Source organism: Aedes aegypti, chromosome 2, assembly GCF_002204515.2.
Source record: "Aedes aegypti strain LVP_AGWG chromosome 2, AaegL5.0 Primary Assembly, whole genome shotgun sequence".
NCBI lineage: Eukaryota > Metazoa > Arthropoda > Insecta > Diptera > Culicidae > Aedes > Aedes aegypti.
The window spans coordinates 347,554,961-347,582,659 of record NC_035108.1 but is presented as its reverse complement, the minus strand read 5'-3'; the positions used below and the strand labels follow the sequence as shown (position 1 = coordinate 347,582,659).

At 36.0% G+C, this 27,699-nt stretch overlaps 1 protein-coding gene across 4 annotated transcripts in view; it reads left to right on the top strand.

Annotated features, from left to right (window-relative positions):
* Positions 1-218: 218 nt before the first annotated feature.
* The window catches only part of LOC5575210 (serine/threonine-protein phosphatase 6 regulatory ankyrin repeat subunit B), a 275,762-nt gene continuing 248,281 nt past the window's right edge, over positions 219-27,699 (top strand). For 3 of the 4 annotated variants that reach the window (XM_021846200.1, XM_021846199.1, XM_021846198.1), the window contains exon 1: positions 223-1,753. In XM_021846200.1, coding sequence (XP_021701892.1) covers positions 1,307-1,753 — 447 coding nt within the window. In that variant the 5' untranslated portion in view covers positions 223-1,306. Of the gene's footprint in view, positions 1,754-27,699 lie in introns of all 4 variants that reach the window. The other variant, XM_021846207.1, reaches the window with a different exon arrangement.

Sequence of the window (27,699 nt, the reverse complement as noted above, 5' to 3'; positions counted from 1 at the left end):
AATTCCGACATCCCCAGCGGAGAAGTGGTTTAGTGTGGGTAGTTTATGCTGGCGTGAGCGATTCGTGGGTTAGCATTTGGGGGGATAACGTGTGTACGGTCTTAGAAACGCAGCGAGGTTCTGACGATGGTGACGAAGTCGTTACAGACGGTTAGTCGATAGGTGCCACCGTTGAGGTTTCACTTACGACGTTTTAGACAGCTTTGAGACGTGGAGTCGAACGGATTGAAAGTTTTGCGGTTCTTGGACCCACGAAGAATCGGTTGTTTGCCAATTGAGACACGGTTCTCGAGTGATTTGTTTTCTTGAGCGAAAAAGACAGAAGCGAGTTCGCTGGAATTCGAAGCAGTAGTGCTATTTCTTTCGAGCTTTTGGAAGTTCCCAAATCTCAGCCATATAAAGGATAGCGAAGAACAGGTTACTACAGAGAGCACGGAGGTGCCGCGAATTACATAAGGACGGCTTCTCCATTGACTGCAGCTCGAATAGGGTGGAAATCGCGGGTCGTATCCCCCTCTCCGGAGGTTTCTTGGAACAGTCAGAAAAGAAACATAATAATCGTATACACGCTAGGCTAGGCCAGACCACGAAGAGTGACCGAAAGGAGTTCAAGTAGAGCAAAAGTGTGTTAATTAGATGTTCTCGCCTTCCATAAAAGTTCTCCAGTGGCTATTTCAGTTGAGATTGTGCACGAGAAAGGTCGTGGTTGCGCGTTGGCTCCGCGGCCCTCTCTAAGAAGGAGCAAAAAATTGAAGAAAAACCCCGTTTTGCAATCAGTAGCCTAGCGAAAAAGAATTGATTTTTCTGTAAAAAAGTTCATGTAAATAGTTTTGTAGATAATTTGTGAAAAAGTGCCCGTAGTGAATTGTAGTTTTATTACACAAAACCCGTGTGTAGCTAGCGCAAGAAGTAATGTAGGTTCCAACCTCGAACAGATTTCGTCAAGGATATTACGATAAGCATCGATTTTTTCGGAGTCGGATTGAGTTTGTGGCTACCTTGGTAGAAAGCTTGTGACTTGTGAGTTTTAGAACGTAGGAGTGCGTACTGGAACCGTTCGTACGAAGACATCTCGGATAATCTAAAGTTTTTGAGTTATTTGAACCAGTGAAAAGGGTTTGCAATGTTGAAACTATGGAAGCAATGGATTTGTGTTCCTCGTTATGGTAGAAAGTGAGCTAACTGGAAGCTTTCCTCAGAATAGTGATCAGAGTTACTTTTCGATCCAATATGGTGTTTGTAGGAGATAAGAAGCCTGTGTCCTAAAATCGAAAGTAGTTCGAATTCATTATCCAAGTGAACAAACATGGATAAGTCGAAGAAACCACCGACAACAGTTGGCGGTGGAGCAGCTGGTGGAGCCCCAGGACCTGGAGGAGGAAAAAAAGGTGGACCTGGAGCAGGAGCAAGTGGCGGCGGCAAAGGACCGCCCAAAAAGCCCAGTGATAGTGACGCACCGGGAGCCGGCGCTAAGGCGGAAGGAGATCCCAGTGGACCGGGTGCCACCAAGGATGAAACTTCCGCTGCGGCAAACGGCGACAAAAAATCGGATAAGGCTGACACTGAGCAACCATCGCAGCCGAAGCCTGGCAGTGCTGGAGCGACGGTCCGCGACGGTGCCCAGAAAGTTCTTACCCTGGCCATGAAGAGCGAATGGGCTCCCGTTGAAGCTGTGCTGAAAGGCTTGGAGAAGGCGGTAGCCGCCGGCGGAGAGGACGCCAACACAACCCCGCTAGCCGGGGTCATGGATCCGGTAAGTTTGATCGGGTTTGTTTGGGTTTGGCTAGAAGGAAACTTATAAATGATGGCTATTTATCTTGTTTCTTTTTCCATTTCGCAACTATTGCATGTAAATACGAACGAAGCGTTTCAAGTAATAATGGAAGAGCAAAAGTGGGCTGTTTGAAACGTCTCCTTCGGTTTTCCCGATCACTCATAGTTGCCAAGTCCTTTTCAATAACTACACCCTTGTCAATGGTTTGATGTAAATGATGAAATGATATGTTTTCACTAGCCGGAAAAGGGTTACCTTTCTCATTATGATATGGTCCAATCGTTTCAATGGTCAAATTTGAAGTTATTTCCCACATGCAGTTCAAATTTCAGACCAATCGGATTGCTAGAAATCGACCTTTATACTCATACAACTCAAACTATTTGTATTCTATCTCGGACAAATTTTAGAAAGAATCATTAGAGAAATCTCACGAGAAAATATGCAGAGTGTCTACTCGTTTACTGAAATGGAATTCCCTGATATTACCAGGTTTTTTCCAGGTCTTAAGAAATAATTCCAGGTTTAAAAAAAACTCTTAAATACTAATGATTATTGAATTATTAATGTTGAATGAATTTGAATTCATTTCTAACGATAGGTGGCTTCAAAACACTTCAACAAAAAAAAAAAAAAACAAAGATTTAATTAGTTCTTTAGTGATTATTTCCCGAAAAATTCTCCCTACAATGTCATTTTAGAAACCTTAAGAATACAATACGGATTTTTTTTAAGGAGAACCACAGAAAACACCTCAGAGATTTCATTAAAAATTACTCCTAATTTTAATTTTAATTTAATTCTCCTAAAAAGTCTTAGGTCCTCCAGACTTTTATGCAATGATTCTTCCATCGCTTCCTTTTGGGCACTTTCAAAGATACCCGTTTAGAACATCTAAAGAACAGTATCTTCTCCAGAAAGCACCTTAGAATTCCCTACAACATTGTTTATTTAGGATATCTTTAAAATTTCAACTTGAAATTTCTCTATGGATATTTGCTGGTTGTACCCTAGACATTTCTTCTAAGATTTCTTAAGGAATTACTCAAGTAATTCATTGAGATATTTCCCAAGTAAGTCTTCAAATATTTTTTCAGGCATTTTTAAAAGGATATCGTCAAAGAAAGTTCATGAAAATTTTTCAGAAATTATTAAATACATCTTTGATAAAAATCTGGACGAGTATTTTTTTAGAAGAAAACCTAAAGTAAACTCTGATGAAGCTTATGTATGGTTTGAGTAAATAACTCTTGATGAACTCCTGGACACCTGAGGAAGTTTTAGAAGATTTCCTAGATCAATTGTTAAGTAAACAAAAATCAATCGAATAGCTTATCCCGTAGAATTTTCTGAATTCTAATTTCTTGAACAACATTGGAAGGAATTCCCAAAGAAGTTTGTGTAAGAATGATCGGAGTAATTACTGGAAATTTGCAGTGGTGGTAACAAACTTTAGAAGATTTCAAGGGAATTTTATTCGAGAAATTCATTGGAAAACGTTTGGATGCTGAATGCTGAAGAACATTCTAGAAACAATTTATAGGAGCATTATGATGAATCGACGATCGAGTTTATTGGGAAATCCTTCCTTCCTAATAGATTTCTTCGAATAACCCCTCGAAAAACTGTTGGAGCGATTTCTGGAAGAACCCATAGATGAACTCTAAAGGAATTCACATGAAAAAGCGTAGGAATTTTTGTGGGGTCCTCTTGGTAAAATATCTAAGCGAATTTAGAATTTGAATTAGTGCATAGTTTTGGGATAGTTTTCGAAAAAATAAATCAAAGAAATAAATGAAGAAATTACGGGAGCACAATCTGGAGAAATTCCTCTAAGCATCCTTCAAAAAATCACTGGATGAATTTCTGGAATTATTGGTAGAGAGAACTCTATAAAAAAATCTAGAGAACATCTTTGAAAGTATTCCAGATCAAATCTCTTGGAATTACTGGGATATTTCTTGAAGCTTGTCGTCGAGGGATCCGAGAAAAAAATCTAGATGAAACTGTTGAATAGTCGTATTATAATCTCTGAATGTTACAGTGTATAATTTTGCATCAGGATTAACTGCAAGCAATATTATGAATAAAGTAACATTTTGTTCACAACAGAGACTTTAGAGATCTTCCTTAAAAAAATAGTAACTTTTTCAAGACTGGCATTGAAATAGACACCAAGTACACCTGCTACCAACTCTGCAAAAGACATAAAATGTCTTTTGTTTTTTTTTGTATTTCATTAGAATTTTTACGAAAAACAGGAATGCTTAAAATATATTCTGAGAGCGGGCTCTAAACAGCTAGTCTGGTCTTTGTTTCAAGCATCAAAATACTGCTATTTACTTAAATTAGAATGAAACCATGACCATTTTCAAAAATATCTTCTAGTTTTTGACATATTGGGTGTTGAATTGCATTGTTTAACGACTACAGTCAACTTACATGCAAGAACTAGCTTATATGAAGATTTATTTGCTTAGTTTACTACAGAATTCACGGCTAATGTGTTGGAGAATACTTTTCAACAAATTTCATAATACTTTCAAAGCACAAAAGTTATTAGTTGATGTATTAGAAAAGTATGGTGTCTTGCCATATAATAGGAACGAATAATTTTGTGTGACGATGGCGGCGTGTTGAAAAATCGATTTATTCAACATTTATTTGGCATTCAACTCAAAGTGAATCCTACATAATCCTATTCTGATGATTATTGGATTTGGGATTGGTGAATTTGAAGCAGATTTCGAAAATGTTTCTGCACGTTACAATTTTGAATTACGGGTCCTCAAAGTTGTATAAAATGCTGTTTGTTTTAATGTTGGAAGTTAAACTATGATGGTATATAGTGATCTAATATATCAATCATAGTTTAACTTTCAACATTATAAAAACAGCATTTTATACAACTTTGAGGACCCGTAATTCAAAATTGTAACGTGCTGAAACATTTTCGAAATCAGCTTCAAATTCACCAACCCCAAATTCACCAACCCTAAATTCATCAACCCCAAATTCACTAGGCACATGATTTAATCTTTGAGTCACTCAAAAACATTATCTTTGTTAAGCTGTGTAATATTACTGCTACCTTTGAAATTTTTAATTATGCTGATTCATAACCTGTAACAAACAGACATTTTTTTCCGAAACTACGAATAATCGATGATTTCAGTACCTTATGATAAATATATGGTGAATTATTTGAAAGCATTTCACGGAACACGTCCAAGTTCATTAATGAACTGAATCGTTCAAGTAGCATTTTAAAGCGGCGCAGCCGAAATTTTATATATTAAATAAAGTGTGCAAAAATTATTTCGAAATAGTTAATCGTGGACATAGTCAACCATGAATTACTGTTCCAAAATTTTTTCCCTGAGTTCGGCCAGAATTCCCCAAGAATTCCAGGTTTTTTTCCAGGTTGAATAAAATTCCCTGAGAATTCCAGGTTTTCCAGGTTTTTCCAGGTAATAGACACCCTGATATGGGACAACATTCTAGAGCTACTCATTGAAGATTGTTTGGTGGAACACGTAGGAATATATGTACAATAAATCAATGAGGAACTGCTGAAGGATTTTTCAAGATAAACTCAATTGTGGAATACATACAGGAACTCTTGGAGAAGTTTTAGAATGTATTTTTATAGAAATCTTTGAGAAATTGTTACGAGGCCTCCCTGGATTAGATTTCTCGGAAATATATCTGAAGCAATCTTGAGTAAAATCTCTTCATTAGTGTTTCTAAAAGTACAATAAATGTATGAGAAAATGTTGGATGATTTCGTAGATAAATTTATGCAAATATTTTTTATGGGTTTACTTATTACTCCTTTAGTCAAAGACAAGAATTCTTGAAAAATCTTTTGTTGTGTCCTTGAGCTGACTCTTAGATGAAAACTACAGGAACATCTGTATTATTTTTTGTAAGGAAATATTGGGGACTTTTAAGAGAAACCCTGAAAATGCGAACGAATTTCTAATTCTTGGTGGAATTATTGAAGGACCTTTTTGAAAATCTCTCGAAGAAATTATTGAGATTTCATCGTTACTTTCCGTGCATATATTTCTCGTAATGAGCTTCTGTGTATTCAGAGTCGACAGTCCATAACATGTGGTCCTTAGAAGAGAGGTTAGCAAAAAACACAAAATAATAATTTTCCTCAAAAATTCCTGTTTTATATAATATTCTTCTATAAGTCTAACACAAGTAACTTTGGTAGCTTAAACCCTCCGCCAGCAGCCTTTTTTTACTCCACAAAAATATTCAAATCGCAATACCTCTTTTATATCTCAATATTTTTGCTCCATATTTTCTCAAGGACTCGTAACACTTTTTTATTATCAGAATCTGTTTCGATATTGATCATCAGCCCTTGAGTTTAAAGATTTTTCGGTATTCTTTGAGAGAAACTTCCCATATAAAATTTATTTAACTGCCTTTTTGGTTTTAGCAGATTCATCAAAAAAACAAATAAATAAAATGTAGGCTATATAACGCTAGATTATAAGGAGCTTCTCTGAAAAAAATCGTCAAAATTGGTTGAGTAGTCCTCAAGAAAACTGTGATTACAATATGATGTTGTTTGAAGTTTTCAAGATCTTTTTACACATAACTGCTAATCACTCAGAAACAGATGCACAAATTTGTTTCATTTTTCACAACAGACTCTTATTTTAAGATACCGACATGTTAATGATTCCAGTGGACGATTTGTCCTTTGAAAGAAGCACCACTTTAGACAACGGACTAGCATGCTACGGCCAGTGGCACAGTCGAAATACGTTCCTGACGAAAAGATTTCTGGACTGAAGCGGGAATCGAACCCACACTCCTTGAATTTATACGACTAAATGCTTGATAACACTAACCGAACGACCACAAAGCCAACGAACCTTATCTTATCAAATTATGATTTCATAAAGTGAATAGCTAAACATTAAAAAAAATCAGTAACCTGAGATATTTACGTGGGATATGGCTACAATTTGTTTCTCCAAAGAATTACGGAATTTTCCGGACTCCTTAACAAGTTCCTAAAGCTTTTTGAGAACTTGTGGAAAAATGGTGCAAAAATATTGGAAAACAAAAAATTCTTGAAATTGAATTTTTTGTGCAAAAAAGTGATGCTGCTAGTAAAGAGTTAATACAAGTTCATTCAGCTGTAATGAGCTGTATAAACTGCATTCTGGCAGAATAAGGTGTTATTTGGATAACAGAAACGTAATAATAAAGCTGATTTTTATGTACCGTAAATTCGGGTGAAATTGATCAGTAAGGTGAAATTGATCATCGTGTCACTCGATTTTATTTCATCCTAATGGAGCACAAATATCAATGTAACCTGCAGTGAATGAACGTTGTTTGTCGTAACTATTGTTGAATTGTGTGTTGTCAAGTGTTTTGCGTTAAAGAATGTTTATTTCTATGAAAATAATGTAAAATTCCAATATCATGTGCGGTACAATATTGACAAACATCCATAAACTTCTAGTTCTAAACGAGGATTTGAACATGGTATAAACCTGAAAGTTTGTGAGGATGCTTGAAATATATCCCCAAACCAGATTTCATAACCAAAAGTTCGTACCAATTTGGTCATTCGGTGGAAATTATTGAATTTCTGTGAGATATCGAGATATTCCTTAGGAAATTGCATACATTTAGGCGTTTTTCGCGTAATTCTTGAAATTTAACTATTCATTATTTCTATAATTATTGTATTGTTAAGAATTTAGCAAGCATATTCGGATTCAGGTACCTCAAATTTTTTATATAGAGTTGGTTTGAAAACTAACAATAATCGCATTGACAAGTGATCAATTTCACCCCGAAATGAGATTTCCGATTTTTTATTTTAGAGATATTTCTTAGCACTAAAATGACATTTATTAGAAAATTTCGGTACATGAGTCAATGAGACTCACCTTTGTACTGGTTTTCCTGCATTCAATTGTTTGGCATTGTCAACATTATAGAAAACGGGCAAGAGAAACCGTGAAAAATGATCAATTTCACCCGAAATTACGGTATCAAGATAAGTTGCCGTGTGAGCATTTAGAAAGTTTTTATTTTGTGTTGTAACGTGTACAGAGAAATTAAATAGGTTTTGTGCTTCTTTGAGTAAGATTTTGAATAAAAATCTCTGACAGAGGTTTTCCCTCTTTCAAAGTTTTAATAAAAATAAATAAATAATAAACACCGTAAAATGAGGTAATTTTAATAATGTGGGTAACTTTGATATAAGGGGACTCACAACAAACTAAACGAAATAACATAATTTCTGTTGATCAGTTAAGCAAATTGAATTCAGAAGTAGAGAGTATTATATATGAAGCTTTATATTCAAATATTAAAAATTGATGAGGTTTTAGCTTATTTGAAACCCTAATAAATAGTCTGTTCTACACACTAAGCTCTTACGGTAAATTTCACCGTAATTTCAACAGCTGAACAGTTCGGTGAAATAAAACACCGTAACTTCGTCGGAATTTAACGGATTCCGGTGATTTTTTACCGAATACTGTAAAAATTTACCGTAGTCCGTTAATTTATTTTACCGAACTGTTCAGCTGTTGAGATTTCACAGGAATCCGTAAAATAATTTAAGTGTGTATGATCATTTCTTGATGAAATTTCGAAGGATTCGTCGCTTATCTTTGACAGCCCAGTTGTAGTAGAACATGCATCCGGTCTCTAAACCCTTATCGATGATCATCTGTAAAAATTGGGGCAATTTTTTCGGTTGAAGTCAGACATTTCCATATAATGTTAAACGCCTAGAAGCATGCAATGCTCTATTTTCTCCAAGTAATTCATTTGGTTTTGTCCGGAATATACTTATCTATATGATGAACTGGATGTCTAAATGTGAATATCAATCGAGATCTTTTAACAAGCATTATTGTACGTTAATCCATACATGTTTGATCGAAAAACACTTTTGTTGGTGTTTTTCTTTCTGTATTTTTTGTTTTATTTTTTTTTATTAACAAAATTTAATCCACGTTCTCCATTAACATTCTCCAATCAAGTTTCAACTGAAATGATGCCAAACATTAGTTCGGCTGTCGATTGTCATGTGCTTAAATACCCATTATCAAAGTTACCCCAAAACCGAAAATAGACTTTCGATTATAAGCAAATTTATAAGTCCATTCAAAATTAATCGTTAAGCAATCATTCAACGGCAATCGATAAATGAGATACCAGTACTTGTTTAAAAAATATAAAATAAAAATATTTAAAATAAAATACAGAAATATTCTGATTTTTTTATCTAAAAAACTATAACCCGTTTTACGGTACCAATTTTACTTTGGTAAGCATACAGAACTACCGTAATTTTGTTTGAAATTGATCACTGGCATATTTTTAAAAATGTTGTCAATGCCAAACAATTGAATGCAGAAAAAACAAGTACGACGGTGAACATCATTGGCTCATGTACCGAAATTTTATAATAAATTTGATTTTAGTGTTAAAAATCATCTCTAAATTTAAAAAATCGGCAAATTCCATTTCGGAGTGTAATTGATAACTTGTCAATACGATAATTGTTTGAAAACAAGTCTACATAACTAATTTTGGGTCTCTGAATCCGATTACACAGCGAAACAAGAATGACATTTTTGCGTGTCTCAAGAATCAAATTATGTGTCTCTAATAGATTTGGGATTGCTGAATCTGATATTTTGCTGGATCTGTTTTCAGAAATGTTGCGACACTTCACAATTTTTAGCTACAGGTCGTCAAAGTTGTATGAAGCAGTGGTTTTATTGCTGTTTACATGAAAAAGGTATGATTTATCAAACTTTTTTTTGATGTGATCCACCAAGCATGCCAAATAGGACTGTCATAAGAAATCAATGCGATTGGCCAATTAAGGAACCGAAGTTAAATCTCTGGCCGAAACTGGTTCTGGTGGCCTATCTTGACCAACGAAATTTTCAAAGCAAAATAATGGTTTTAGTTAAGTTTCGCTATATTACCTACATAATATGGATTGAAAGCTTGCATTTGACATATTTGTAGTATAAATACAGTATGGGAAGCTGTTTATTGACATTCTCTCTTAGACTGGCCAAAACCGGTGCTTTTACCCTAAACAAAAAATAAATTTTGAGCATAGAAAGAGTATAGTTAACATTGCTGGTAACTATTGTTATACACATCAACTTGCAACTTGTATGCAAGTTAACTAAATTGTTGAATTTTACATTTTTAACAACCAATAAGGCTGATACAAATATTAATTTTCTTTTATGTCCGAGACCACTTGGAAGGTACGGGGGGGTGGAGGGATAACTAAATAAGGAACAAAAATAAAAATAAAAAATAGTCATTTGTTGGAATTTTTATTTTTAACGATAGTTGTTAAAGTTTTTTCAATCGTCCTGTGAATCAATATTTTACCAGTTTTTTACTTTAAAAGTTAAAAAAAACAACTGTTGTCAAAAAAAAAAAAAAAAATATGAATCTTGTTTTTTTCTCCCGTTCAAAATTATTGGATTTTTGAAAGGAAGGTGATATAATAGAAAAATAAAATTTGTATCAAAAACGAGACGTGCTATGATAGTTTTGAAAACGGCAATGGATTCAGCAATCCTTAATTATATAAATAGCGGTATTTTGGTGCTTGAAGCAAAAACGTGCTCAGCAGTGTTATGCTTGTCAAATTCTTAACAATACAATATTTATGGAAATAATGAATAAATAAGTATAAAGAATAACGCAAAAAACGCCTAAATGTGAGCAATTTCCATTGGAATGTCCTAATATCTTACAAAAATTCCTTTTTTTTTCAACAAAACGAGCAAATTGATACGAATGTTGATGATCCATGCTGTTTTGGGAATGTATTTCGAGCATCCTCACAAAGTTTCCGGATAACACCATATCCAAGTTCATGTTTAGAACAAAAAGTTTATGGATGTACGTATACCACACCGAAAATGATTTTGGAAATTAACATATTTTTTATAGAATATCAACAAAAAAATACTTCACAAAACACAATTAGATAATAGTTGAGATAAAAAACGTTCATGTACTACAGGTTTCATTGATATTGGTACTGTATTAGTAAGAAATAAAATCGTATGCCATGGTGATCAATTTCACCCGAATTTACGGTATCATTACTATTCCAACAGTCTACTAGTATACTATACTTTGTTCTAGAACTTTCAATTGAGTTCATTTTTGCTGAGACCATCTGAAAGCTATCTCGATTTTTTTTTCAAGTAACGGAGGTTTTTTTTCAAAAATATTATTCTCAAAATGAATAATCTCTTTGAAATGAAAACGTTCTCATAGTTTTCTCATCTGAGACGTTCAAAGATATCAACATTTGGAGTACATGTTTTTTAAATTTCTGCAACAATAGGGGTAAAAATTTCACCTTGACTCAATTGCACAAAATATATTACTCATTTTTTTAAAAATAAAGGGTGTGGTGGTAAAAGAGGCCTTGAGGTTCTTCTTCATCATCTTCTTCTTCTTCTTCTTATTCTTGGCATTTACGTCCACACTGGGACAAAACCTGCTTCTTAGCGTAATTAACTGAGAGCTTTCTTTGCCAAAGTCGCCATTTTCGCTTTCGGAAATCGTATGGCAGGACGATGATACTCTATGCCCAGGGAAGTCACGGAAATTTCCATTACGAAAAGATCCTGGACCGACCGGGAATCGAACCCAGACACCTTCAGCATGGCTTTGCTTTGTAGCCGCAGACTCTAACCACTCGGCTAAGGAAGGCTCATCTTAATTAATATTAATCTGACACCATTTCAATTTTTTCGACTACGGACGTTATGTGTTAAATAAGTTAGACAATGGGACCAGCTTTGGCTTAGGGTATATGTTAAGATATTTATGGGACCTCCTCGGAACCAGCCTCAAATAGGCCAATTAGATTTCTCTTCTAAACTGGCAATGGTTATAAATCATTATCATTTTGAAAAAGCAGATCAGACCTGTATGGACAAGATTATTTTAAGGGTATCAGCCACCTAGAAATAGAAGATTAGGTGACAATATTTCCTAAGCACAAGATTTTCCCATTTTGTAAAAAAAAACCTGGATCACAATTAAGTGACTGGTGGCCAATATCCTTGAAATGAATATTCCGTTTTTCATATCTGAGTAAGCTTTTGAAAATGATGAAATTTATCACCCAAATTTCGACAGTTTAGAAGAAAAATAAAATTGACCTATCGTCGGCAGGTTCCAAGGAGGGCCCATAAACAACCGAGAAAATACTCAAGGATAAAGCTGGTCTGAATTTCTAGTTAAGTTTTTACATGACGTCTGTAATTTAAACTATGTTAAAATCTGTAGTTAAACTGACGTTAAATTTATACTTATTAGTTGGGTAAAAGTCAATTGAAATGAAAGTTTTTTGTCTTTTTTACCCGGTTTGACCCAGTTACCCACTGGGATAACTTCAAACCACTGGGCATTAACGAAAATTCCAACCCAGATAACCAAAATGTACGTATAATGAAATCACATTTTGAGTTATGCGATGGTTATATGTGCAATGTTGCAATGTGCGTACAAAAGTAGAGGCGATATATGTGCATATAAAATTGACATGCAATGCGAGTGTAAAGATTTTATTGCGAACTATTCCGTAATCTTACGTGACTTAATTTATGATAATAAAGTTGATTTGACAGCTGCTACGGATTACTTTGTACGTATTTTGTACGTGTATACGGAAAGTAGCTAAATGCACTGATGCACTCGAAAATATGCGAGGAAACCCGTCATTAAACGATTTCCGACACCGTTTTGTGCGGGTGTGATGTTATTTGTACAAGTAAACGAGTTTTCGCGTTAATTCTTTTGCGACTTCTGGTTGTATGAGAATGATTCTTGAAAAATTAGACATCTAGACGATTCTATTCGAACTAAAACGAAGGCAATCCGTCAAGGATTACCAAAATGGTAACAATTTGAACATTCTTCTATTTGCTAGGCAGATTCGGGTTAACAATACTTTTCGAGAAGGACAGAAGGTCAAAAGATATTAGGTCGAAAGGACACAAGGTTAAAAAAATAAAACTTAAGAGAAGGGACAAGAGGCCAAAAATGTTATTTTAAAGAAGGAAAAAAATTCCACCAAGCAAAACATTTTAGATTTTTTGTCCGTTCTATCTTCTCTCTTTCGACCTTTGGCACTTTTGGAGTTTTGTCTTACGACCTTTTGTCCATAAACCATATTGAAAGGCATTTAGTCAGAGCTTCTAGCCCTTTACTCAGCGAAGACAATTGATGGGATGTCAACCGTGTCGGAAACAAGAAAAAACACATTATTGAAGTGCCGCGAAGTTTAATTTCGAGTCTAGTACACGACACTGAAGACGGCCTTACAGTTGAGGTCGAAATACGCGTATCTGTCAAAGGATACAAACTCTAGTGGAATTAAATGATATAGTACTAAATTCGGTGTTTTCATCTACTTAATTTGGATGATTTTAGAATAAATTAGCCTGATAGAGGGCGTTGGAGAGCGGTACTATCCAGAATTCAACCCTGTTCAAGATGCAGATAACTGACCTACATACGGAACGAGAATGCAGTTGTTCTTACTTTCTGCTTGAACTGTCGCACATTGCTGAGGTCAAGAGCGGGAGAATTAGGTATGAGCTCCATGTATATAGCGTGGATGGATTCCCATAAGCCGCAGCAGTGGTGAATATGACCATCGTCTAATAAGGAGAGATAAAGAGATGTAGCCGACTCTCACAGGGCCCACTGAACCCGAAGGTAAAACATCGCATATGGGCGATCATGGTAGACTGATGACCTGCATGATATTGATTGGGCAGATACCAATAGACCACCGATCGTGTGTGGAGGCTGCGCACGGGCTATTTTCAATCCGTTTTGTGTTAGTCGATAAGAGAAAATAAATGTCAGAGTTAAGGTAAATAATTGCCCAGTTTTGGCATGAATAAATGTAGTGGTTCGAGAATTATGTATGAAGGCCTGTGACCCAGTTAAAACGACCGGAGAAGGTTCCCTAGAAACAACTAAATTCCGAATGTTGAGGAGCCATCTACCTACGGAACAGGGTTATTGAAGGCGAAGGTTAATCCACAGACAAATAGACGAGACACTCTCATCATTGTCCATCGACCACCTTTTTAACGGTCGATTCAAAAATATTGTAGGTGGCTAATCCGCCACCGCGAGAGATAATCCTTCTTCTTCTTTCTGGCGCTACGTCCCCACTGGGACAGAGCCTGCTTCTCAGTTTAGTGTTCTAATGAGCACTTCCACAGTTATTAACTAAGAGCTTACTGTGCCAATGACCATTTTTGCATGCGTATATCGTGTGGCAGGTACGAAGATACTCTATGCCCTGGGAAGTCGAGAAAATTTCCAACCCGAAAAGATCCTCGACCGGTGGGATTCTAACCCACGACCCTCAGCTTGGTCTTGCTGAATAGCTGCGCGTTTACCGCTACGGCTATCTGGGCCCCTAGACAAGACGAGACAATCCTGATTGGATAAATTTTCTGGAAAATGCCTAGATAATTTTTGAATGAACACCTGAAGAAAATTATATAAAAATCGTTGCAAAATCAGAGAAGGTGTAAACTTGGAGGAGTTTCAAAGCAATATTTGGATGATTTTCGATTTTCAAGGTATAAGATTATCCTTAAAAGAATTCTAGGCGATTGCTTGTAGTAGTATGTGGGAGAGTTTCTAGTGGAATCTATGAAGGAACTCACGATGTAAATTTGTAAAATCTCTTGAGGTAACACAAGTAACAAAAAACACGGAAGGGGTTCATCGAAGAATTTCTGATAATTATGAAAGGAATTTTCCTTGAAATGTGTGTTTGGATTTGATTATCTTTAGGGATATCGAATCCTTGGTAAAAATTCGTACTCAAGTGTGACAGCTGTCCAAAAGAAAAAAAAAACATAAAACGTAAAACACGTCATGAGAGATTTAAACACTCAGGTTGTCAGAAGATGTAGTTCAGACCGGCTATAGGACCCAGAAAGTAGCAGTGCGTACTTTCTTTAGCAAACTAATATGGCAACGTCCATTTATTACGTATGGAAAACAAACTTTGTGTGATCCGTAACGTTTGAACCTGCTTCCCTTCTCCCTAGAGCGTAACATAATTTATGGACGGTGCATATTTTTATATGTTTCTCTATTAAATTTCAAATTTCTAGTCGATTGAATGAGAAACTGTTACTAAATATGTTCAGTTATATTTTCGATACTAACGTCATTACGTCGTCACTTTGTCACATCAACTGAAATAGCTTTGCAAAACTTAGCCCATTTCCGTACATAGCACGCCCAAGTCCATTGACCGTCGCCGTCAGCCAGGTTCTGCATTGCAAATCATTCCGCGGACGGTTCGTCCTGAACTGCCCCAATGGAAAAAGCTTTTTTGTCCCATTTCTGGTTCCATTCGCCTATAGGTAATCCGCATTAGGGCAAGGATTCGCAAACAAGGAGGAACCCAGTGCCAATGCTAATGGTGGAATTATATAGACTGATGTGGAGACATTTTGCAACGAGAATATTGTTGATTGCATAACAACATGAACGGTCCCTGCAAACTTATGCAACCCACATGCACTTATTTGCACGGACATTTTCGGCTTTAAAGGACCTAACCTCTCATAGGCTACCTCGAATGGCCTGGAATAAATTTAGTTTAATTATTATCGCACTCACGACTGTTGCAAACCGGCAGAAGGCAGAAGAAACCACAACCGAAGGACAAAGGCCTCCGACGATAGCTTACCACTTGCCAAGAGAGCTGACCTGCAGGATTTATGTCCGCACAGGACGGTTTCTTTCCTATTTACACATAAATTCAACTGTTGGTAAGACGTCGACTCACGAAGGTTTTAATTTTTTCCACTCAGTAGCACGCACACATGTTGAGTGCCCCTTTACCCCATAGCGTCAATGACGCACGGTGGCCGCTTTCGACACAAATGTATGCCAAATGTTCCAATCTTACTTAAATCGTTTAAAAATAATACTTATTTTTGAGATTAGACTTGGAACACGATTTGAAGGATATACATCTTTACAGTTCACATAATATGAAAAATTAAAATACGGTCATGATACACCTATGATAGTCCTATGATACGCTAACGCTCACTTTCATCCCACGACAATTTCTAAGTTGTTGCTCAAAGAATGAAACTGATTTTTCGTATGTGACTGGGGCATAGTCCTATGAGCTTATTACTTACCAACTTTACTCAGAATCTATAGGGCAATAGCTGAGAAATTATGGCGAGCGTGAAGCGGGTGGCAGCGTCTTATAGGAGATCTGACCATATACACCAATCGATCTTAAACTTTGAAGAATTGCCATTTAGTGCCAAAGAAAGCTTAATAAACATCAGTGAGTGAATTTTAAAATCTCATTTTTGACAATTTTGACCAGCTTTGCGGCACTGTGTGTCAAAAAGAAATAATCTCCGGCCATTCGACGGAAGTGGCCATCTGTATTGAGAGACGCCAAGCCGCCCGAGGCCACTAGCGTGTAGGTACCTGAATTAATTACAACCCTCGGCGGCGGTTGCCAAGTCGTCGTGATGAGCTTTGAAAAGATTTGCGTGAACTGTGTTCTGATTTACAAGGATTCGAAAATGAGGTTGCGCGGTTATCACGCGTGACTCACGGAATTTGGACCGATTTTGCTATTGTGTTTAAAGTGCCAATTAGCATATTTTATTTCCGTGCGAACACTGACGCAGTTTCCGGCAGGTGGATGTGCCACGTCATGAGTGTGCCACTTTCTTCCGGCTTCGATGAAAGTGAACCCAACCAAGAGTATTTAGATGCCATTAGAAAGTCTTCGCCAGGCCACGAATGACTCTCAAAATATGTGCTTCAGCCGTTAGAAGCCAGCAACGCAAAGAATAATTTTGTAATTTGGAGTACATTTTTCGGGAAATTACTCGCGTGATTGCACATTGATAGCAGAAAGTGGAACGAGAACATTTCGTACACACCAAAGTGACTGGAAAGGCTTTATAATTACCCTTAAATTACGAAATTTGTATGAAAAAATGATAATTGATCTAATAAAATAATGAAAACAGAGTGAAGTAAGCACCATTTTCACTACCGTGTGACGTCTTCTTTTGGACCTTGCTCGCAGTAGTCGGCCTACCGGCATTAGGATCTTCCAAAATATTTTGTTTTGTTTTTTTTTTAAACGATGGCAATGGATGATCTTCCTGATATTATCGGTCTGCAACCTGATAGACAATCGTTGCTACAGTAAAAACTTTCGTTGGTTTATGGGCTGAATTTTGATAAGATATCCACAAAAATAAGCTGCGTGTAATTCAAGACAATGGAGAAATGATGATGGTAGAAAAATGGTGAGCAGTACACAAGGTATCACAAGATACCTCACTGTTTCAAGCAGTTCTTTTCCGATCACACAAACAATCTAGAAAAATGAAAACGACCGTTATGATGAGTTATGATGCACGGACGATCTTGTGTTTCTTGATTTGTTGATCAATCAGGAAAAATCTGCTCTTTCAGTTTCGATATATGATCGATTCCTCAAAATCAAAGAAAGCTGTAAATATAACCTGCTTTCAAAAGAATTAGCTGTTCCATATGAAAATATTAGGGACTTGAAAGAACAGCCTATTTTAGAAAGAAGGGAAAATTGGGGACGGACTTGGTGTAAGGGTTAGATCCCGTGTCTTTCAAGCCGAGGAACTGGGATCGAGTCCCATCCCCGAGATAGTCTATTATGACATAAAAGTTAAAGTGACGACTTCCGTCGGAAAGAAAGTAAAACCATTGGTCCCGAGAAGAACTAGCTCAGGGCTAAAAATCTCGTTAATAAAGATAAAAAAAGCGATAATATCTGATAAAATGCTTGCAGCTATGACGTGAATAATCACTGTAACAACGTGATTCCCAGCCGTAGCGGTAAACGCGCAGCTATTCAGCATGACCATGTTGAGGGTCGTGGGTTCGATTCCAGCTGGTCCAGGATCTTTTCGTAATGGAAATTTCCTTGATTCCCAGGGCTTAAAGTATCTTCGTACCTGCCACACGATATACACATGCAAAAATGGTCAATCGGCAAAGAAAGCTCTCAGTTAATAACTGTGGAAGTGCTCATAATAACACTAATCTGAGAAGCAGGCTTTGTCCCAGTTGGGACGTAGATTAAGAATTGTCTAGATAACCCAAACACTTTAACGTTCAAGGATCTGTCATCGTAATCATCGAAACTTCAACAGCCATTTTTCTGTTCAAAACTGAAATTTACTCGTCGAAAATGTGTTCACTGTGTTTCAGTTGGAGAATAAAATACAGTGAACACATTTTCATGAATATATTCATGATTTTGAACGAAAAAAAAAACTGCTTTTGAAAATTATCGAGTTGATGACGGATCCTGCCACCTTAAATGAATTCTCGTCATTCCGTGTCATCGGCCCAAAGTTTGGCGTTCCCCACTAAAGTAGTAAAGAGAACATTACAATCGTAACTCGATATTCTGTGATATGTCTACTCGCGAAATTGTTCTTCATTTATATTGTTTTTATTTATTATAACTAGTTCTATCGCACAGCATCAAAAATATAGATGTTAATTAACGCAGCGACGCGAATTAAGACTAAGATACCTAAATTGTCACATATTTTTATTGTCATTAAAATATTATGGAAATGTTCATTTTATGTTGGTGGTTAAACACACGAGCATAACAAACATTTTTGAAATGTTTTTATTACAGTCCTGAAAATACATCTATAAATGAAACACATAACGAAAACAGTTCTAAAGTTTCTGATTCGACATCATATCATTACGATATTCACCTCATTGAAAAACCTCTACACCTCCGTACATAAAATTACATCAGTTTTAATTACTGGACGTCATCTCCGTATCAACAAAAACACTCTTATTTATGCTCTAAATCATCCGTGCCTAATAAAACTTATTGAAATTTGTTGTTCGTGTGTAACAAGTTCGGTGTTTATTTACTATCCTGTTCATTTTTTCACCCCTTCCCCAAGGCACATGGTAAATAAACTTCATGTTGTTACACACATGTGACTTAGCAATCTGTATGTAACCTAGTGTGTTATTTGTTTCTTTGCAACCACAGATTCAATTTCAATGTAACTTATTCATTTTGACAGCTCTAGGCTAAGTTACATGCAAGTAAAAATGCAACACATATGTAATGTAAACAAAGCGTAAGTTACAATGTAATAGTTTAGTAACCAAAATTGAAAATTGTCATTAAGATATGCTACAAATTATGTGAAATGCAACGGCAATGTAATTTGTTTTATTTTTCTAAAATATTGCATTTGTTACCAGTGCTACTTGGGTAGCGTATGTGCGTTACCGTAATTCGGGGTGTAGTTGATCAGTGGGTAGAAGTTGATCATTCGCGTACCCACATGTATAAACTGTCAAGAGAGCTATGATTCGATATCATTTAGCACAATTTCAGTAACGTCGTATTACCTGATGGCTGCTTTTGATGTTCCTTAGGTTGGTTTGACGTTCAATATAATTATACCATGGAAAAACAGATTTTTATGAAATGTTTGATGAACTGTTGAAGGGTTCTTTTCCAAACAATCGACTATTGACAAGACTATATAAAGACACCATTTAAATAAACTGTGTCATGCATATGTTCTGTGAATCCAGTTTTGAATTTGCTTAGTGGATAAACACTCATTTTCTGAGTAAAAAATGTATATTGTTGTGCGGGAGTTGCTAGTTTCAAAGAAAATTGCATACCTTTAGGCGTTTAATGTGGTGTGTTCTGTAATTTATAACATTAAATTTGAAATTGATCGATTAATCATTACGTTATAAGATTTTTGAGGCTTAATCAAGATTCAGTGACTCCAAATTTAGTAAATAGAATATTTCTTTATTTTAGGAAACTCATCCCATTACTTGATCAACTTCACCCCGGAATCAAAAACTCCACTTTTTGATTTTTTTAAATGTTTTTGATATTAAGTGAACATTTCGTCGAAATTTGGTTTGTATAATTCGATAGACATCCAACCAGTACATGTTTTAAAAATATTTGGATAATAATACATATATTCTACTAGGAGTTACAGAACAGAATCGCTCGAAAATGATCAACTTCACCCCATTTTACGGTACTATGTGGTGAGTAGCGAATCGGGCCATGCATGTAACCCATTATAGTTAATCAGTTTTTCTTGATAAATAGGGGATTATTCGGTATCTTAACACCATATTTACCTACCTCGAAATAGATTGATTGAAATAAATCGGCTAACTAACTAACTAACAGGCAATGTCTAGATATTGAAACTCGTGTCAGAATTTAAGTGTGATAAGCCTAAGCTTACTACAGTGAAAACTGCCGGGTCTCCATCTTTTAATCAAATTTGGTCTTAGTCAGGTAAACTTAAGGCAAATCAATTCTTCTACGTCATTTTTCACTTAGCTATGACGTTTGAATTATTTTGAGTGTAATGAGTAACTTCCTCTATCTAGCAATCAATATGAATCTTCAACGAAAGGGTACCGTAAAACGGGGTAACTTTGATAATGCGGGTAACTTTGATAGTGCGAGACCCAGAACATACTAAACGAAATAACAAAGTTTCTGTTAATCAGTTAAGCAAAACTAATGCAAAAGTAAAGAGTATTAGTATGACACTTCATGTCAAAGCTATTTTTGTTGGAAGCAGGTACATTTGAGGATTTATATGCAAATATTAAAAATTTGTAAGATTTTAGCATTTTTGAAACGCTCACAAACAATCAGTTCTACGATCACTATTGGATGAAGTCTTAATAAGTTCGTCCCTTATCCTTGACAGCCTAGTTATAGTAGAACATAAATTCGGTCTCAAATCTCAACGATATTTATTTAATTCTGCCCGACGTTTCGGCCACGGATTTTGGCCTTTTTCAAGGGTAAAATTGTCTATCGTTTTGTCCTGGTTGAAATCGTCGTTTCTTCTGTCAGTTTTTTGTAGTCATTGCTTTTTTGTACTATTTAATAGTACAAAAAAGCAATGACTACAAAAAACTGACAGAAGAAACGACGATTTCAACCAGGACAAAACGATAGACAATTTTACCCTTGAAAAAGGCCAAAATCCGTGGCCGAAACGTCGGGCAGAATTAAATAAATATCGTTGTAAAACATTAAGACTGAGATAGCGGAATAAATTAGCATCATCAAGTACCAGTCGATTCTTCCAACTACTATCAAGCTCAACTTCTAAAAAAAAACAATTGAAACTCATTTCAAATCAAAATTTTAAGAAGTTTTATGAGTATTCTTCGAAATTATTGGCCGCATTCATGCCCTATTGACTGCAGTCAATCATTCGTAATGAGCTGCACTTATTTTAACAAACTGAATTATGTCAAATTTTACGCGGGCCATATAGTTAAACTGATTCTAAATGTTCAATAAATTAAAAAGCTCATGCAGTTTCGTAAAACCCAGTGTTTTTTTTTTGTAATTTTACACAGTTCTAAAAGAAATCTCCAGTTTTTGAATAAAGGTTACTTATGCGATTATTGCTTTTATATGACACACACATAGTGTGCATAGAGCTTATAAAAATTATTGAAGACATTTAAGAGATAAAAAGTATGTACCGTAAAACGGGGTAACTTTGATAGTTTTTTCGAAGAAAACTTGAATATATATGCATGCTGTTTCAAAGAATTTTAATTCATTTTTTTAATACAAGTACTGGTATCCTTACTATCGATTCCAGTTGATAGATTTCCAAAAGATTTTTTCTTATTGGATGTATAATTTTTCATATAATCGAAAGTCGGTTTTCTGTTTTGGGGTAACTTTGATAATGGAGCATCACTCGAACAAAATTGAATGAATTACAGAACATTTGTAGGGCGTTGCATATCTTTAGGCGTTTAACGCTATATGGAAATTTCTGACTTAGATTACAAAAATGGCCCCAGTTTGTAAAAATAGTATTCGCTAAGAGTTTTGAGACCGAAGTCGAGTTCTACTATAACTAGGCTGTCAAGTATAAGTGACGAATTCATTATGACTTCATCAAATAGTGATCGTAGAACAGATTGTTTGACAGCATTTCAAAATTGCTAAAATCTTATAAATTTTCCATATTTGCATATAAACCCTCAAATGTACTTGATTCCAACGGAAATAGCTTTAACATGAAGTGTCATACTCTTTACTTTTGCATTCGTTTTGCTTAACAGATTAATAGGAACTTTGTTATTTTGTTTAGTATGTTGTGAGTCTCGCATTATCAAAGTTACCCGCATTATCAAAGTTACCCCGTTTTACGGTACATTCATAATTAGTGTTACGTGGCTATAGATACATAGTATAGTCCAATTCTACGGAAATCGGCCTCGAAGTAGACCGTTTCGTAGTCTCGATCTCGTATGATTCCATAAGGATGATGTAACAACATCCCAATGATGTTTTTAGAACCAATAATTGAAAAATAAAATTTTAAAATTGGGTTCCGATTTTGGCACGGTTCCGTTTATGGCAACTGAAAATTTCGACTTTGTTGCCAAAAACGGAATCCCACTGTAATTAAATTTAGTACGCATTTTTCTAATCTTGTATTTTCAAAATTCTAATGGTTTTAATTTTCAAAAAGTTTTGAAAAAAATATTCAGAGGTCATCCTTTGAATATTTTATCAAATTTTAACAAACCTTGGACATATTATGTCAAAAAGCGCTTATAACTTTCGGATCAGTTGATGACAATCTACCTTATTCTCGTTTACTTGCGATCGAATCCTATTCGTTCAAATCCATAGTCGTCTTGATTTTGCTGGCGTGAACGTAAATGCAAAACGGTTTTCGATCGCAAGAATATTCGAACGTTAAAAAGAATAGGGATGCACAAATATTAAACAATGTGAAAATAATACTGAAATTCATATCATACAAAAATCATTCTGCTTATTTGAATTAATACCATAATTCCACAACACTCAATAGTTATTTCATCCTTTGGAAGAATATCATCGTAATTATATGTAAGAATTATTAGCTGAAAAAATGCTTGATTTGATGAAACTCCAGGTGTATCTAAGAAGAGATATTTTCAACAGACAAAAAATTTGGTTGTTCTCCTTTGAATCTGGTCAACAAGTACAATATACAGTCGACTCTCTACAACTCGATACACTATATTCTATAACTCGATGGATATTTTTGAAGGGACCGATTCAAATTCCCATTCTCCATAAGTCAATATTTCTATAACTCGATATCTCCACAAGTCGATGTCACGTGAGAGGTAAATTTCTCTCCATAACTCGATATCTATTAAAAAATCATTCATATTTTGAGAAACTTGATCTAACTACTGTTTGGAAATGAATAGATAATTGCAAATTGTATCAGAAGTTGAAAAACATGAAAATAACAAAAAATATTGCCAGTAAAATAATGTGATTTTTCGAGCATTTTGAAAATAGTTCTCACATAATAGTTTGTAAAATACTATGAACAAAATAATATTGCTTTCTTATAGAAGTGACCATATATGTATTGGAAATACAGAAATTTGTTTCTTCGATTTTTTTGTGACTCAATAATTCTATTAGTCGATGGTCCCTTGAATATCGATTTATGGAGAGTAGGGCGGTTCAAAAATTAAAAATGTTTGAGAATCCAATCTCCTATATGTTCCTTACCATAAAAATAGTGCTCTGAGTAGTGTTTGATCCTTCGTCCTTGTTGCTTGCTCCTGTGGGAGCGAGCGACGAGGGCAGGATCAAATATGTCGCGCGTCTGTGCGTTAGAGTGAAAAAGTGCCGCAAGCATCAGTAGTGTTTGATCTATTGATCGTGTCGCTTGCTCCTGCGGGGGCGAGTGATGAACACTTCTTCGGCGTATAACGGGATTGTCGAATAATATCGCGAATCCGGTTAGGTGTGCTTATATCATGGATTGCATCATCAAACATTGGAGGCGCTAGATCTATACCTTATCCCACTAACCCAATATCCTTTCCATGACAACTGTGGAGATGCAGAGGTGATCTCGGTCTCTAGTATCAACGGTTGTCGAACTAACATTCCTTCCCTTCCCCGATGACTGTAAGGACGTGGCCGGCGCCGTTATAGACTTTTGAAATTTGAATATTGCACCTCTCTATCTCCTAAAATAAAGGAATTATCGGTAGAAATCGTTTTAATAAGACTTATTTGTTCAAAAGTAAGACCTCATAAAAATAAACTTTTAGACAAATGCCGAATGAGAAGATATGGTACTTTCATTGAATTGTCTGCACTATTTTGCGCCGAAGGCAGTTATAGGGGTCTAAACTACCCCTTGAGAAAAGTGTAATACATAAATAACTTTGTTACTTCAAAAGATAGCGTGATTATAAGTTCAGCAAAAACACGGGTTTTGTTCATGACAAACAACTATGTAGAAAACATAAAAAATGTCAAAAATTTCGGATAAAAAGTTATGATAAAATATATGATTTTGTGGGGACTTCCACATACAACGGCATAGTAGAACTTGCAACAACAATTTTCACACCACTTTTCCATAGTTATCAAAATTTGAGATTTTTTGTAGTTCATCACATAAAAATGAAAAGATTCGGTTGAGAAATGATATAACAATCGCAAAGTTGTCCATTTTGCATAGAAAAATGGCTTTGGCGCATTTTATATGTCCGAAACTGTAATTTTACAAGATAAAATTTGACATCCTTGATTATTTCATATGACGGCATTCAACACTGGAACTACAACATTTCTCATTTCACGTCTTTTCCACCAAACACCATTCCCCATAAATCAAATAAATTGCAAGTGCTAAATTTAGCAGAAATTATACGTTTCTCCTCCATTTGCAATAAGTGTATGGCTCGCGTCAGGCTACTTGTGGCCACCCATCAGTCAACCCCGTGCGGCAAAGTCACGGAGTAAAACCGCGCGATCCTGGCAAGTCAAAACCACACTCTTGAAGCGTCCTTCCCTCGCTGAATAGCATTGACCACGACGACGACCTGCCATCACACAACTTTATTCTAAGGGAAGGCGGGATAATATGTGCCTTATAGGAAAAAAAAAATTGTGAATGTCGTCGAAAACGTTGTTCTTAAAGGATTTATAGAGAAGTCTCATAATCATAATTATGCTTACAATGTATAAACACAATCAAAAGATTGTGGCAATCATATCTTAGAAATGGAATTTCAAAGAAATGAAACCATAGTTAAAGATTTTCAAAACAGCGGATTACAACGCACCACTTTGTTTCAAATGGATTTTTTGTGCAAAAGCATGCTATTTCTCCATATTCTGCTGTCTCGTTTGAACTGAAGTTTTTGCGGCATTATTTGAATTTCATCGATGGTTTCTGAGCAACCATTGATTGTGGCACGTTTTGTACAACGTCATTTATTCCCAAGTTTGCCAAAATTGTTTTTGATTGTTTATGTCGAAATTGGGATTTTTTTTCGTGAGAGGCGTATGAAATGAATAAATTTAACTGAATACCATTGACTTTGGGGTTGTGCTACTTTTTCCCTAATTTTGTTTCCTCGAATATCGTTTCCCCGAACGCTAGTAGAGGTGAAGAATAGAATTTTATAGAAGGCATATAATTCTTTATGTCTCTATGTGAAAAAGACGAAATATCTCCTTTTTTATTGTTTATCGTTCTTTTTAGTTCAACACCCTGTCACAATGTAACTTTTCGGGGAACAGGCGTTCGGGGAAATTACATTCGGAAAAATTTAGCACGCTCTGATCTTGGAGATATTGCAGTGAATCGTTTTACCCCAATGGTGCATTTTACTCCTAGTTCCCCTACAAGCAACCATGCAAGCACCATCCATAGGTCGTCGTTACCAGTACGGGGGAAAGCGCGATTGTAAACCACTTTCAAGGCCGTCTCGCTTATCGCCGCACGCTCCGCGGCGTTTTTCTTCGCTTTTTATCCAGATGATTAACCTTTAGAGTGCGAGCGTAATGCGAGAGGAAAATCTGATAAATTGCTTCTAGCCGTTGATATTGGAATGTTATGGTTGTAAGTCGGACTGCTTGAATGACCAGGCGTTTCCTTTGTTTCTCAGTTGTACATACCCGCCAACACACTGATTGACAGAAATGATAAGAATTGGCAAGTGTAATTAAATGGCGATTAGCCAACCATAGCAACATATTTTCCTGACGGTCTAGCTGCCAGGATGTCGTAGAAGTCTTTAACTTCCGTGCTAAATGTATCTTTGTTTCCTACAAATAGCTTGAAAGGTTGTGCTCAACGTTGAAACTATAAGTAGAACTACCACTTGACTTGGAGAATGTGTCAAATGCGAAATGTCGTTGATGATGCAACTGAATGTTGTGGACCTTATAATAGTGAGAGTGGGTGTAACTTTATGATGGTTGAAAACTTTCCAAGTGCATTGGCTGCGCTAGCAAAAAATGTCCTCTAACTGATGTAGAGAAAGTCCATTTCATTCAGCCCCGAGCTCAATAACATGAGTAAAAATACATGACTGATTATAAAGGCTATTTGTCGTGTTGCGGGTCCATTTTATACTATAATGGTCGATAACTATCGCTGGTAGCGTCATATGGTCGTTGGAACATCCGTTTGAAAAGGCTTATTCTGGGTCATCGGATGAAGTTACTTTTGTTTTTTTGTAGTATGTCAACGGTTTCGTAGGTTAGAAATATTCGTTGAAAGTTTTTAACAGATTTGGGAAGACTATTCACGACTATATATATATTTGGCCATTACATTTTCATTCGTATTCGACTAATCTCAAGTAACACTTTCAGAGCAGGTAGCATTTATAAAAAAAACCTAAGAAGGGACTTGATACCACTAAGTTGATATATTGTAGAGAACTCAAGCTTCTTGAGAGTCTTATGCTGGCTATAATTTATATCTTCACACGCTATGTCTAAGCCAGCGGATTATGAAAATCGAATGTACCTCGGATTGTTTTTTCGCTAGAGCTCAGTAATTGGGTTATATTTTCATAATCGGAAGGTTTTTAAATATTCCATCGATGAAATTTTGATTTTTTTCGACGTGCATTACAAAAATTCAATGGTTATTATTGTTGACATGTTGTCAGGATTGTATAAAACGCATGAAATTTTCTTCGAAATGCACACTGATGTACGCTATGTCTAAACTAGCAGATTTTTCTTCTTCTTGGCATTAACGTTCCAGTGGAACAGAGCCTGCTTCTCAGCTTAGTGTTCTAATGAGCACTTCCACAGTTATTAACTAAGAGCTTTCTTTGCCTAAGTTGCCATTTTCGCATTCGTATATCATGTGGCAGGGTACGATAATACTTTATGCCCAGGGAAGTCAAGGAAACTTCAATTACGAACAGATCCTGGACCGACCGGGATTCAAACCCAAAAACCTTCAGCATGGATTTGCTTTGTAGCCGTGGAATCTAACCACTCGGCTAAGGAAGGCCCCAGAGGGATATGACCATGCAAGCATTACATGATTGTTATTTTCCTAGAAATTGTTCAGTCAGAGTGAACCAAATCACTGAACGGTGATCTTTAGTTCAGCCATCGCATCTCAGCAGGCGACAGATCGGCTTGTTCTGACCGGGCGTGCTTCTCAGGCACAGAGATAGCGAAGTACCCCCCCGTTTGTCTTGCTTCACTCAAATCAAACTGTCGAGCGAGCGAGAGATGATGCCGTCCGAAGCCATCACCGCTGCCGCCGCCAAGAAGAAGAGGAAGCAGTTCACAGAAGAATTTGCGATCGAACTGTGAACACGGTCGTGCGAATCATTGTTGCATTGCGGTTGACCGCTTGTTTGCGTTCACCCAGCCATCGCCACGAAACATTCAGCTGGTTCGTCGTATAAGCAAATAACTTGCTCAAATTTAT